At 32.5% G+C, this 14,951-nt stretch overlaps 2 protein-coding genes across 4 annotated transcripts; both read right to left on the bottom strand.

Annotated features, from left to right (window-relative positions):
- Positions 1–1,132: 1,132 nt before the first annotated feature.
- LOC142228516 (uncharacterized) lies at positions 1,133–2,892 on the bottom strand. Its single transcript, XM_075298966.1, has 3 exons — positions 2,398–2,892; positions 1,599–2,333; positions 1,133–1,530 (listed from the first exon to the last, which is right to left on the bottom strand). Exons 1-3 carry the CDS (start codon positions 2,405–2,407, stop codon positions 1,349–1,351), a joined length of 927 nt encoding a protein of 308 aa, XP_075155081.1. The 5' UTR covers positions 2,408–2,892; the 3' UTR covers positions 1,133–1,348.
- A 1,830-nt stretch (positions 2,893–4,722) lies between these two features.
- On the bottom strand, positions 4,723–14,951 carry RhoGAP16F (Rho GTPase activating protein at 16F). 3 transcript variants are annotated; one of them, XM_075300388.1, is made up of 6 exons: positions 13,586–14,950; positions 9,146–9,481; positions 5,470–5,575; positions 5,227–5,409; positions 5,046–5,139; positions 4,723–4,959 (listed from the first exon to the last, which is right to left on the bottom strand). In XM_075300388.1, exons 1-5 carry the CDS (start codon positions 14,397–14,399, stop codon positions 5,046–5,048), a joined length of 1,533 nt encoding a protein of 510 aa, XP_075156503.1. In that variant the 5' UTR covers positions 14,400–14,950; the 3' UTR covers positions 4,723–4,959. The 3 variants fall into 3 exon arrangements, with proteins under 3 accessions (XP_075156503.1, XP_075156501.1, XP_075156502.1); XM_075300386.1 differs by lacking the exon at positions 5,046–5,139 and having other exon boundaries at positions 13,586–14,951; XM_075300387.1 differs by having other exon boundaries at positions 4,903–5,139; positions 13,586–14,949.

Here is a 14,951-nt window from a genome sequence, read left to right as displayed (position 1 = left end):
GTGAAAAATACCAAGCGAGTCACAAGAAAACTTTTGCCTCTATGGTCATATAAGTACATATCGGACGAAAGATATATATGAAGCTGTATCTAAATCTGAACCGCTTTCAACTTAATGTATCAGAATTAACGGCACTATCATTGGTACTCTTGTGCAATAGTTGAAGTCAATCAGGTTAAAACTCTGGCTTCAATGACCATATAAGAGCACATCGGGCGAATGATATACATGGGAGCTATATATATTTGAACCGATTACAACCAAATTTGGCATGCATAATAGAAACGTTCATTCTACACACTGTGCAAAATATCACGTAGATTGGAGAAAATTTTTGATGAGTGTAAATCTGCCGAAAGATTTATTTATTTAATTTATGATTTATCGCTTGATACATTCGAATTAGAGTATAGGTAAATTTGAATCCTTTTGCGAATTACAAGGAAAATGAAAAGTGAAAATGAAAAGTTGAAAAAATTTTTGACCTCGGGGACCATATAAGTGCATATCGGACGAAATATAAATATGATAGCTATATCTAAATCTGAACCGATTTCAAATAAATTTGGCATGCATAGTAAAAATTCCATTAATTCAATTCCTTGTGCACAATTTGATCGTATGAAAGTTTGACCTACGTTGTTCTTATGACTATAAATCGGATGACAGATATATATGGGAGCTACATATAAATCTGAACCGATTTCAACCAAATTCAGTATACATATTAAAAATGTTAGTTCTACTCCCTGTGTAAAATCTTACGCAACTCGGGATAATACTTTGGGTTCTGGGGCCATATGGGTGTACATCGGGCGAAAGCTATATATGGCAGCTATATCTAAATCTGAACCGATTTTTTCCAAAATCAATTGGGATCGTCTTTGAACCGAAAAAGGACCCTATACCAAATTTTAGGATAATCGGACTAAAACTGCGAGCTTGTACTTTTGCACACAAAAATACATCAACAGACAGACAGACAGACATCGCTAAATCGACTCAGAATTCAATTCTAAGCCGATCGGTATACTAAAAGATGGGTCTATGACTAATATTTCTTGGCGTTACATACAAATGCACAAACTTATTATACCCTGTACCACATAAAAAGATATTGAAATATTTGAAATCGTGTTTTCGATTTTTTTGTTGAAACAGCATTTTATTACTAGTCTAGTCCAAATAGGACGTTCTTATATTATAATGTTTAATTTCGTTTAGTAAAATATTATAATTCGCACATAACTGCACTCGAACCGTACCTTTGGCAACATACGAAGAAAATAGACGTCCAATATGAAATCGGAATGCATCCAATGTTAATTTTGGTGTATATGGGTAGTTCCTAATATAAAAAAAATATTTCCTCTATCCAGGTTGTGGAGCATTCTTTGGTGTTTATTGTATTTATTTCTTCGTTGGAGTTGAACATTTCCTCGGCAATATACTTCAGTCCACACAGACAATTTTCAATTTTTTTGCATTCATGTGAATTGAAAAATAAAATCCATTCGTTTAAAAGGGATTCTGTAATAAAAAAATAATGTACTACATGTAATTGCTTGAAGTAACAACCTTTATCTAAAATAACTTACCATAATTATCTCTGGATAAAGTGGAAAAGTTTTCAACGAATTCCTTTATTTTCTTCATAAATTCAACACTAGTTGTCTTTTCCTCACTCTCTGGCTCTATTTCAATTATTTTGTTTATTATTTTGTTTGAGAAGACGTTTTGAACTGTTTGTATGTCTGTAAGGCCAAAATGGTAATATCCTGGGCGAAAATGTGATATGGATGCTTCCGGGTAAAATGCTATGGCATTCATAATTAAAGTGCAATCAACGTTAAATGCACCATTTGCTAATATAGCACGAGTAATTCCTATTAGCAAATGTGTCATGTCCGGAATAAACCATATTCGCTTCTTCAACGGATTACATGATGATAATTCCGGCAAGTACTTAGCTTTAAAATTTCCACATCTATATGTACGACAATTGCTATAAAATTGTTGGGAAACCGGACATTGATCGGCGGAAACGCAACTCACATCAAATCCACATTGATGAGCTATATAAATGCATTCGCCTATTGCACCCTTTAGTCGTCCGATAGTATTTAGACCAGTTTCTATTATGTCGTAGTTCAATATGCAATGCCATTCACTTGCAATGCTGTTCAAAGCAAACACTCGACATGACCGCACTTCATCATCATCATCATCAGACGTTACATTTATTTCATCGTACGACAGACAAACTTTTCGACTGCTGATTGGCAGACTTTCCGCTTGAACTTGAACGGCTAAGTGTTCCAGAGGTACGTAGTCTAAGAAGAAAGAAGTTATTGAAAGTCGTCTGTCGATTGTAACAAAGTCAACGAGTCAACGTACCTTCCATCATTTCAGTTGGGTTTCCATAAGCCAGCCTTTCTGTATAAGACAGGAAGTGATCGCTGCATACACCATGTTTGCAATGGATTCTATTGGGATTCAATCCCAGTACACCACACCATTGCTCTTTATTGTGTGGACGAAATGAAAATATGGTTGCCCGTCCACCAGCAACTGCTTTACAAACCAACAAACCACACAAAATTTCTTCCGCATTAATAAATAATTAAATGAAATTGAATCGATACGGACGCCGCTCGTTATTTTTTTTAAATTCTCAATCAGTTACATCGTTCCCCTCACCTCACCCATCGCAAATACCCCTGGCCTAACGAAGATCATCGGTACCCAAGGTCCCGATGATTGCCTTGGGTACGACGGTTGGGGGGTGTGGAAAATGTGTGTCCCATCACCGCATCGCAAATACCCCTGGCCTACCGAAGATCATCGGTACCCAAGGTCCCGATGATTGCCTAAGGTAAGACGGTTGGGGGGGTAACAAACAACAAAAGAAAATTATCCGTGACGTCTTTTGACGTTTGACATATAAGAAAGACAGGGATGCTATATGCTAGATGCAGCAGTTAATGCCACATGTAACGTAACGTACACAAGAGATTATCGCAATCATGCTTTTCTTCAACATATTCAACACATTTTTCAAAGAATCGGCTTAAAATTTATTTTGAGTAACGAAATTTACTTCAAAATTTATAAATTAAAATTTATTCACCTTTAACGAGATTTCCGTTGCCCATAAGAAATACATTGGTGTTTTTGCTAGTGAAAATTCCGCGACGCGTTGTTATCGATTGTTCACATTTTTCTTCCACAAGAAATAAATGGAAAAACTGCATTATTGGCATGAAACAGGAATTATCGAAAGAGCTGCATAGAGCTTAATTAAGAAACCCAGATTCTCTACATACAACACATAATACACTCCACAAAAGATTTAGAAAAGAGGACAATGTTAACAGCCTGTTTCTGCATGTCGAACAAGCTCTATCGATCGACTGAAATGCACAGAAACAGTTGATTTTTGGTTATAAATTCAGCTGTTTGTCTCCATTTCAGTCGATCGATAGAGCTCGTTCGACATACAGAAACAGGCTGTTAATTAATATGATGTACACTCATAGAAAAAAGTTTACGAAAATATAACAATCGGTGTTTGCTGTTATATTTTTGTAATAGGTCCTAAAACAGTCGTTAACAAAACCTCACGGAATTTTCGGCATCAAAAATGGTTATTGGTAGCAGAAATTTACGCAAGAGCTGCTTACAGGAGAAAATTTGAACAATCTAAATGAAATTTGAAAAATTGTACAAAAAATTCAAATTGGAGAAATATGTAAACAATCTATAATGGAAAGTTAAACTATAGATATAATCGTCTGAACGAAAATCAAAAATTGCATATTGAAGAAATATATAAGCAATCGCGATAATGGAACTTCATGCAATTTTGGTAGCAAAAATACCCATACATTTCTCATTGGCAGCGAAACAGAGAAAAAAAATTAATAAAAAAATTTATCCACTCATAGAAAAATCGTATGCGAAATATAGTAATCGACATTTGCTGTTATATTTTTGAAATACGTTCGTAATAGGTTTGAGAACAGTCGATAACAAAACCTCATGAAGTTTACGCAAGAAAATTGAAAATTTTCACAAAAAATACACATTGAAGAAAAATACATATAAGCAATCGATAATGGAGTTTCATGAAATTTTGGTAGTACAAATACACATACATTTCTCAGGGGCACCGAAAATTGTTTACACTTATAGAAAAAACGTCTGTGAAAAACAGCAGTCGGTGTTGGCTGCTATATTTTTGTAATAGGTTCTAAAACAATCGATAACAAAACCTCGCGAATTTTTCGACATCATAACTGGTTATAGCTAGCAGAAATTTACGCAAGAGCTGCTTACAGGAGAAAATTTAAACAATCGATATCATCGTCTGAATGAGATTTGAAAAATTGTACGAAAAATTCACATTGCAGAAAAATGTAAACATTCGATAATGAAGTTTCATGAATTTTGGGAGCAACCATACCCATTTAAGGGCAGCGAAACAGTGGACGATATTTTATAAAATGTTATACACTTATACAAAAAAGTCTGGGAAAAAGAGCAATCGATGTTTGATGTTATAGTTTTGTAATAGGTTCTAAAATAATCGATAACAAAGTCTACGAAAAAATAGCAATCGGTATTTGCTTTTATATTTTTGTAATTGGTTCTATTGTGTCCATTGACAAATTTCTTTGGGTCTATACATTCTCAATTCGCTATATTTTTGAAAGAACCATATTTTGTGATTGTGAGTATTTTTTAAATACGCTTTTTATTTATATTAAAATTAGTTTTATTTTACAATATTCTTAAAATAATTATTAATAAATATAGTATATGTATGTGTGCATGTTAATACATTTGGGGTTTTAAACTTAAAATAAGTTCTGAAATAACAAGTCAGGATGAGACAGTGTCTTCTTCAAATTTCTTACACTGATGCGATTTTTCTGAAGTTTACGATTTGCTGTGCATCTAAAAGATGAATAGATGATGTTGAATACTATAAAGCCTTTATTTGGATATATGATCAGGAAGATATGTAAGGTGGGGACACATACTCAAGTTTTATTGATTTGATGAGAACGTGGAGAAGGTATTGGTGGTATTGGTGCAATGGTAGGATTTACTAAATTTTGTTTAGAGGAGGATATTCTAATTACGAAAAGATGATGGAAAGAATAGACAAAAGAAACCAACAATTAACCATGAAATTAGTTTTGTTTTAAAAGTTAAGCTTACTCGAATATTTTCTGATGATATTCAATCATTATTTTTACGCAATCTGCTAGTATTTCACTTTCCTTCAGTAGGGCATGTATATCCTGCATACGAGCCCCCTGCTGTACCGTATGGAATATGGATGGGGTTATGGATATAGCTAATGTCTCAGCACTTACATGCTGTAGTGGGATTTTAGTTAACCTATCGTCGAAAGACGGATATTTAATGTTAGACTATGTACTTTTCAAATATCATACTCACTTGTTAAAATGGGCAAATAAATATTCCATAGTATCCCTGTTGACTTCGGGTATAGAACGTATCAGTCTTCGTAAGATTTCCAATTTGTTGGGTAAATCTGTTAAAACTATGGAAAAATAAAAGAAGTGTTAAATAATTAGGCTACAACAGAAAATTTCTATAAAAATTATGTTAGCAAAGGGTAATTTCTTATGGTGTCGATAATGCTGTTTATCGACCCATGGTGCGAAATTTTTATTTCCCATAACAAATTCATGACTATTTAAGGCCGGTATATACATATCGCGACCAATAACACAGTTTTGCTGTATAATGCTTATTGGAGCAAAATTTACACAGTCGATAACAACGCCACATGGAATTTTCGTTGGCAAATATGGCCATGCAAATTTCCGTTGCCCACAAGAAATGCATTGAAATTGTTGACATCGAAAATTCCGTGACGCGTTATTATCGATTGTTTATATTTAGTTCCTTTATGAATTACAAGGCAAACTGTGTTATTGGCATGCAACAGGAATTTTTCGGCCTTAAGCCCGGTTGCATGTTAATAATACAGTTTTGGCATACATTTCTAATGGGAGCAAAATGTAAGCAACGCATAAAAATGGAATGCTATATTCCGTGAGGAGTTATTATCGACTGTTTACATTTTTCTCCCATAAGAAATGCATAACAAAACGATGTTATTGGTACGCAAAAGAAATTTCCGCAAGGGGTGCATACGGGGCTTAATGATATTTTCTGTAATACTATTTTAACGACTATTTAAGAAAGATATGCGCATATTTCTTACCCAAGTTCCTGTTGTGCGTCGACAATTTAATTTTTTGTATTTCTATAGTGGACAGAATTTCAATAGTCTGTAACAACGGAATTTTCGTTAGCAATAAAAGCAATGCATTTCTTATGAGTACTGGAAATTTCCAACGGTTGCCACAGTTGGTAGAAAATGGTACATTTTTTACTGTTTAGCAGATTGGTAGAATTCTTGATTTTTTTGGTAGATTTTGCAAAGTATTTCTCTCGTAAAATTATATATAGAAATCACATTTTGACAAAATTTTCTATAGAAATAAAATTTTGTCAAAATTTTCTATAGAAATAAAATTTTGACAAAATTTTCTATAGAAATAAAATTTTGAAAAACTTTCTACAGAAACGAAATTTTGACAAAATTGTCTATAGACATACAATTTTGACAAAATTTTCTATGGAAATAAAGTTTTGACAAAATTTTCTATAGAAATAAAATTTTGACGAAATTTTCTATAGAAATAAAATTTTGACAAAATTTTCTATAGAAATAAAATTTTGACAAAATTTTCTATAGATATAAAATTTTGACAAAATTTTCTATAGAACTAAATTGTTGAGAAAAATTTCTATAGAAATAAAATTTTGACAAAATTTTCTAGAGAAATAAAATTTTGACAAAATTTTTTATAGAAATAAAATTTCGACAAAATTTTCTATAGAAATAAAATTTGCAGAAAATTTTCTAAAGAAATAAAATTTTGACAAAATTGTCTATAGACATAAAATTTTGACAAAATTTTCTATAGAAATAAAATTTTGACAAAATTTTCTATAGAAATAAAATTTTGACAAAATTGTCTAAAGAAATAAAATTTTGACATAATTTTCTATAGAAATAAAATTTTGACAAAATTTGCTATAGAAATAAAATTTTGACAAAATTTTTATAGAAATAAAATTTTGACAAAGTTTTCTATAGATATAAAATTTTGACAAAATTTTCTATAGAAATAAAATTTTGACAAATTTTTCTATAGAAATAAAATTTCGGCAAAATTTTCTATAGAAGTAAAATTTTGTCAAAATTTTCTATAGAAATAAAATGTTGACAAAATTTTCTATAGAAATAAAATTTTGACAAAATTTTCTATAGAAATAAAATTTTGACAAAATTTTCTATAGAAATAAAATTTTGACAACCTTTTCTACAGAAATAAAATTTTGACAAAATTTTCTATAGAAATAAAATTTGGAGAACATTTTCAATAGAAATAAATTGTTGAGAAAAATTTCTATAGAAATAAAATTTTGACAAAATTTTCTATAGAAATAAAATTTTGACAAAATTTTCTATAGAAATAAAATTTTGACAAAATTTTCTATAGAAGTAAAATTTTGTCAAAATTTTCTATAGAAATAAAATTTGGACAAAATTTTCTATAGAAATAAATTGTTGAGAAAATTTTCAACAGAAATAAAATTTTGACAAAATTTTCTATAGAAATAAAATTTCGACAAAATTTTCTATAGAAATAAAATTTGGACAAAATTTTCTATAGAAATAAATTGTTGAGAAAATTTTCTACAGAAATAAAATTTTGACAAAATTTTCTATAGAAATAAAATTTCGACAAAATTTTCTATAGAAGTAAAATTTTGTCCAAATTTTCTATAGAAATAAAATTTTGTCCAAATTTTCTATAGAAATAAAATTTTGACAAAATTTTCTATAGAAATAAAATTTCGACAAAATTTTCTATAGAAATAAAATTTTGACAAAATTTTGTATAGAAATAAAATTTTGTCAAAATTTTCTATAGAAGTAAAATTTTGTCAAAATTTTCTATAGAAATAAAATTTTGCCAAATTTTCTATAGAAATAAAACTTCGACAAAATTTTCTATAGAGGTAAAATTTTGTCGAAATTTTCTATAGAAATAAAATTTTGACAAAATTTTCTATAGAAATAAAATTTTGACAAAATTTTCTATAGAAATAAAATTTTGACAACCTTTTCTACAGAAATAAAATTTTGACAAAATTTTCTAAGAAATAAAATTTGCAGAAAATTTTCTATAGAAATAAATTGTTGAGAAAAACTTCTATAGAAATAAAATTTTGACAAAATTTTCTATAGAAATAAAGTTTTGACAAAATTTTCTATAGAAATAAAATTTTGACAAAATTTTCTATAGAAATAAAATTTGCAGAAAATTTTCTAAAGAAATAAAATTTTGACAAAATTGTCTATAGACATAAAATTTTGACAAAATTTTCTATAGAAATAAATTGTTGAGAAAATTTTCTATAGAAATAAAATTTTGACAACCTTTTCTACAGAAATAAAATTTTGACAAAATTTTCTATAAAAATGAAAATTTGACAAAATTTCTATAGAAATAAAATTTTGACAAAATTTTCTAAAGAAATAAAATGTTGACAAAATTGTCTATAGACATAAAATTTTGACAAAATTTTCTATAGAAATGAAATTTTGACAACATTTTCTATAGAAATAAAATGTTGACAAACTTTTCTAAAGAAGTAAAATTTTTACAAAATTTTCTATAGAAATAAAATTTAGAGACAATTTTCTATAGAAATAAAATTTGGGGAAAATTTTTTATAGAAATAAAATTTTGACAAAATTTTCTATAGAAATAAAATTGTTTATACAAATGAAGTTTTGACAAAATTTTCTATAGAAATAAAATTTTGACAACATTTTCTATAACACAGTTTCTTATTAGTTTTAAAGCCCCGCATGTAGCTACAACGAAAAATTCCTTTGCATACTAATAAGCCAATTATTCAATTTGTTTCTTCATCCCCATGAAATTTTTGGAAGGAAAACTAGAAATGCACTTTTTATGGCTAGCATTGATCCTTAGCAATTCATAAAGAAAATTATACTCACGCCATTGATTTGGTTTTCCAATAAACGTTTTGGCTTCATTCGCAGACACCAATGGGCTCTTGATTTCTCTCAAAAACAGCTTTAAAACTCCTGCCAATGTATGTATATCGACATTAGGTTGTCTCAGGGCATTATAATCATTGGCATCTATGCAAAAACGTATCGATTGCATTTTATTATAATCTCCACATTGACGATATATCCCCTCTACAGGTTCCGTAGATTTACGATATTTTTCCTCAATCAATTGACAACAATCTACAACGATTTTTGGTACTGTTTTGTGGACATCATCTTTGAGAACCATTTCAATTTCGGTATCGAAACAGGGTTCATCTGCAAAGAAATTATTTAAAATATACGTATTAATATCGATTATATAAATATCGCATAGAAGACATGTTTATATGTCAGTGGGTCTTATATGGGTGTATAATTTTATATTAACCACTTTGTGGTTTTATTGTATTAAGTGAATCAATCATATAAAGGCGGGTATGCAGCTCTAGTGATTTTTTTCTTGTTTCATGCCAATAATACAGTTTTGTCATATACTTCACTAAATTCAGTGGGTACCAGAAATTTTCGCTAGAGATGCATACCGGGTTTAAGGCCGGGAATGCATTGCTATATTTGCGATCCGATTGAAATTTGGTAAATTTTATTTCTATGGAAAATGTTGTCGAAATTTTATTTCTATGGAAAATGTTGTCGAAATTTTATTTATATAGAAAATTTTGTCAAATTTTTTTTTCTATAGAAAAGTTTTGTCAAAATTTTATTTCTATAGAAAATTTTGTCAAAATTATATTTCTATAGAAAATTTTGCCAAAATTATTTGTTTAAAATTTCATTCCACAGGAAAAAGATTCAATAGGAAGATAATGAAACAACACAAAACTTGTTGGCATGCACCGAAAATTTTCGCCGATATAGACCAAATTTTACATGGTTGGTAGAGGGTATATACTAAAATCTCATACCAAATTTCAACCTGATCGGATGAAATTTGGAAATTAGGAAAAACCATCAACAGTGACTATTATATGGCGTTATTGGAGCGTTTGAAGGTCGAAATCGCGGCAAAACGGTCCCATATGGAGAAGAAAAAAGTGTTGTTCCACCAAGACAACGCACCTTGCCACAAGTCATTGAGAAATTCATGAGTACTACCGAAATGGTATCAAACAAGTATATACGGCCGTAAGTTCGGCCAGGCCGAATCTTATGTACCCTCCACCATGGATTGTGTAGGAACTTCTACTAAAGGCTGTCATCCACAATCGAATTACTTGGGTTGCGATAACACTTGCCGATGGCAAGTTATCGTAAAACTTTTTAACACTGTCTTCTAAATTGTAAGTTAGCCCATACGGGGTATATATTAAACAAAAAAAGGCCGATTAAATACGTATATAATATAGTTTGACAAAAAAAAAAAAATTTGACATAATTTTCTATAGAAATAAACGTTTGACAAAACTTTCTATAGAAATGAAATTTTGACACAACTTTCTATAGTAATAAAATTTGACAAAATTTTCTATGGAAATAAAGTTTTGGTAGATTATTTTTGGCGATATGGACCAATTTTTGTGTAATAAGTCATCGGCTATATATAACTAAAGACCGATATTGACCAATTTTGACATGTCTGTTAGAGGCCATATATTGACAAAATGTACCAAATTTCAACCACATCGGATGACTTTTGCTATATATAATTATGGACCGACATGGACCAATTTTTGCATGGTTGTTAGATACCATATACCAAACACCATGTACCAAATTTCAACTGGATCGGATGAATTTCGCTCCTCCAAGAGGCTCCTGAGGTCAAATCTGGGGATCGGTTTATATGGGAGCTATATATAATTATGAACCGATATGGACCAATTTTTGCATGGTTGTTAGAGGCCGTATACTAACATCAGGTACCAAATTTCAACAGGATCGGATGAATTTTGCCCCTCCAAGAGGCTCCGGAGGTCAAATCTGGGGATCGGTTTATATGGGGGCTATATATAATTATGGACCGATATGGACCAATTTTTGCATGGTTGTTAGAGACCGTATACTAACATCAGGTACCACATTTCAACCGGATCGGATGAATTTTTCCCCTCCAAGAGGCTCCGGAGGTCAAATCTGGGGATCGGTTTATATGGGGGCTGTATATAATTATGAACCGACATGGACCAATTTTTGCATGGGTGTTAGAGACCGTATACTAAGACCACGTACTAAATTTCAACCGGATCGGATGAATTTTGCTCCTCCAAGAGGCTCCGGAGGTCAAATCTGGGGATCGGTTTATATGGGAGCTATATATAATTATGGACCGATATGGACCAATTTTTGCATGGTTGTTAGAGGCCGTATACTAACATCAGGTACCAAATTTCAACCGGATCGGATGAATTTTGCTGCTCCGGGAGGCTCCCCAAGCCAAATTTGGGGGTCGGTTTATATGGGGGCTATACGTAAACGTGGTCCGATATGGCCGATTTTCAATACCATCCGACCTACATCAATAACAACTACTTGTGCCAAGTTTCAAGTCGATAGCTTGATTCGTTCGGAAGTTTGCGTGATTTCCACAGACGGACGGACAGCCGGACAGACGGACAGACGGACGGACATGCTTAGATCGACTCAGAATTTCACCACGACCCAGAATATATATACTTTATGGGGTCTTAGAGCAATATTTCGATGTGTTACAAACGGAATGACAAAGTTAATATACCCCCATCCTATGGTGGAGGGTATAAAAATTGGATGATCGTTATATTCGTTGTATCGCTCTTGAAGGGAAATATGTTGAATAATGAAAACGAATTTTGACAAAAAAAATGTGTGTTTTCTTTGTTAGACCGGGGACTTATCAGCCAACCTGTTACCTTGTGCGATCTGAGACCAATATATCGATGTGTAGTGAAAGGAATGACAAATTTAGTTATCCCCTATCTCATGGTGGAGAGTATAAAAATATTACAAATCTGCATTATCGGCATTTAAACAAAATTACCGATTATAATGAATGTTAGGCCTTGAAGCACGGTGTACAAATATCGTGAAAATTCCTGCGGTATGCCAATAACACAGTTTTACCATAGATATCTTAATACAGTTATTATGGGAGCGAAATGAAAACAATCGATAACAACGCCTCACGAAATTTTCGGTAGGAAAAATACCAACGCATTTCTTATGGGTAACGGAATTTCATTAGAGCTGCATACCGGCATTAAGCCCTGAAAGCGGAAATTTCCTTTGCGTGATGATAATAACACAATTTTCCACGTAAATGTAAACAGTCGATAACAGCATCTCACTGAATTTTCGTTAGCAAATATAGTAATACATTTCTTATGGCCTTAAGTCCGTTATGCAGCTCTTTAGAAAATTTCTGTTGCATGCCGATAATACAGTCTTATGGGAGCAAAATGAAAACAATCGATAACAACGGCTCATTATATCTTTGGTAGCAAAAATACCAATGTATTTCTTATGGGTAACGGAAATTTCGTTAGAACTGCATACTGGCATTAAGCCCCGAAAGCGGAACTTTCCTTTGCGTGCCAATAACACAATTTTCCATGAAAATGTAAACAGTCGATAACAGCATCTCACTGAATTTTCGTTAGCAAATATAGCAATGCATTTCATATGGACTTAAGCCCGGTATGCAGCTCTTTAGAAAATTTCTGTTGCATGCCGATAATACAGTCTTATGGAAGTAAAATAAAAACAATCGATAACAACGCCTAACGAAATTTTCGGTAGGAAAAATACCAGCGCATTTCTTATGGATAACGAAATTTCGTTAGAGCTACATACCGGCATTAAGCTCTGAAAGCGGAAATTTCACGTAAATGTACACAGTCGATAACAACATCGCACTGAATTTATGCTAGCAAACATATAACAATACATTTCTTATGGCTTTAAGCCCGGTATGCAGCTCTTTAGAAAATTGCTGTTGCATGCCGATAATACAGTTCTTATGGGAGCAAAATGAACTGAATGATAACGCCTCATGAAATTTTCGGTAGCTAAATACCAATGCATTTCTTATGGGTAGTGAAATTTCCTTTAGAACTGCATACCAGCCTTAGGCCCGGAAGGTGGAAATTTCATTTGCATGCCAATAACACAATTTTTCCACGAAAATGTAAAGAATCAATAACAACGTCTCACTGCCTTAACGTCTCTAAAGCCCGCTATGCAGGTCTCGCGAAAATGCCTGTTGCATGCCAATAATAAAGTTTTACCATACATATCTTATGGGAGCAAAATGTAAACAATCAATAACAACGTCTCACTAAATTTTCGTTAGCAAATATAGCGATGCATTTCTTATGGATAGCGGAAATTTCGTTAGAGTTTTATAACGGCCTTTGTTTTAGCATCTTGACACTCATCGCTACTTACCATTATAAATGTTTTGATCCTTTAGAGTTTGTATGCTCGGACGCTGTTTCCAAAAATTCGACAATTTCATCCAAGCCACCAGTTTTGAAGGTTGTACGACAACAGTATTACCCCCACCGCCACCTCCACCATTATCCACTTTCTTTTTTGCAATTTTTGGAGAGGAAGTCTTTTTCCTTTTATTACCCTCAATGTCTTTACTAAAGATGATTTCCTCATACTTCTTTGTAAGATCCTCAATTTTAGTGCTCATATCTTGACTTATTATTTGTTGATACTGCAGTTGTTCTTCCAAATCGTTGATACGTTGATCTAGTCGTTGTATATGTTTTAAACAGGAACCGGAGCAGTTAGTAGATGCAGACGATAGCGAAGAGCTCGAATTCATTTTATTGAGTTCCGTGGATGAAGCAAATAAAATGGGTTGGGGCGATGATGGAGTCACTTGGTTCTCCAACAGACGAGATAGATCGCGCGTACTAGAGCTTTTCAATAGTGTTAATTTAATAGGCCGCGGTCGCGGCTCTCTTGGTGGTGGAGAAACAACTCCCGGAAATTGTTTATTGGTCACCAATATGCCACCGTTGGCACGTGCTATATGACTGTTGGATCGCGTATAACTACTGGGAGTGCGATCGCGAAGACAATTCATTATGGTTTTCGGTTGGCCTCTACGTTCGTTGGCTGCTGTTGCGGCAGTGGTGATAAGAATACCCTCAGACTCACGAGCTGGAGGCAATTGTTGTGTTGAATTTGAAAACCAAGGCTCATTGGTGTTGGTATAGCTGAAGTTACGATATATGTTGGGATCCATAACTTCTTTACTCACGCTGCCTGACTCTCACTTCCTCTCCCAGTCGTCTTAAATTACATAAAAACCTTAAAAGTGCTAATCACACATACAAAAAATATGATGGGAAGAACAATGAGCAGTTCGTATCTAGGAGAGTGCAGCCAGCTAGTTGGGTGGAAGGGGATGGTTGCCTTTATGAAATGCATACACGAATACCGATGAATATCATTTGCGGTCAGTTTTATTATTGTTATTCACTGCTCTTTATCTTTGGTTGGTTGTTTTTGTTATTTTTTTAAACCCTCTGTTCTGGACTGGACAGAGAATCAGTCGACTTGAGATGTTGTTTGTTTTGTTTTCTTGCCACTTAATTACTGAAGCAGATCACTTAATCAACGGGAATTTGGACTTTTGTAAAAGTATTTTTTCTCCGTTTTCGTCTTCTTGGTTAGATCTTGTGGTCTAGGCGCAAAAATAATTCCCACCACTCGAGGACGTTATGCCTCATAGACTGTTGCTAATGAATGACGTTGTATTACGACTGATAGTTTTGGCTTTTGACAGCCTATTGAA

Source organism: Haematobia irritans, chromosome 3 (assembly GCF_050003625.1).
Source record: "Haematobia irritans isolate KBUSLIRL chromosome 3, ASM5000362v1, whole genome shotgun sequence".
Lineage (NCBI taxonomy): Eukaryota > Metazoa > Arthropoda > Insecta > Diptera > Muscidae > Haematobia > Haematobia irritans.
This window is presented reverse-complemented; position numbering and strand designations above follow the sequence as displayed.

What these genes read in the sequence shown, in the direction of transcription:
- LOC142228516 (XM_075298966.1), bottom strand. An exon ending in TTTATCCAGAGATAATTATG is followed by an intron (nt 1,531 to 1,598) that starts GTAAGTTATTTT and finishes TTTTTATTACAG; the next exon opens with AATCCCTTTTAAACGAATGG.
- RhoGAP16F (XM_075300386.1), bottom strand. Translation starts at nt 14,399, where the DNA reads ATGGATCCCAACATATATCGTAACTTCAGCTATACCAACACCAATGAG. An exon ending in TTATTTGCCCATTTTAACAA is followed by an intron (nt 5,410 to 5,469) that starts GTGAGTATGATA and finishes TTTCGACGATAG; the next exon opens with GTTAACTAAAATCCCACTAC. An exon ending in TATCATCAGAAAATATTCGA is followed by an intron (nt 4,960 to 5,226) that starts GTAAGCTTAACT and finishes TTCATCTTTTAG; the next exon opens with ATGCACAGCAAATCGTAAAC.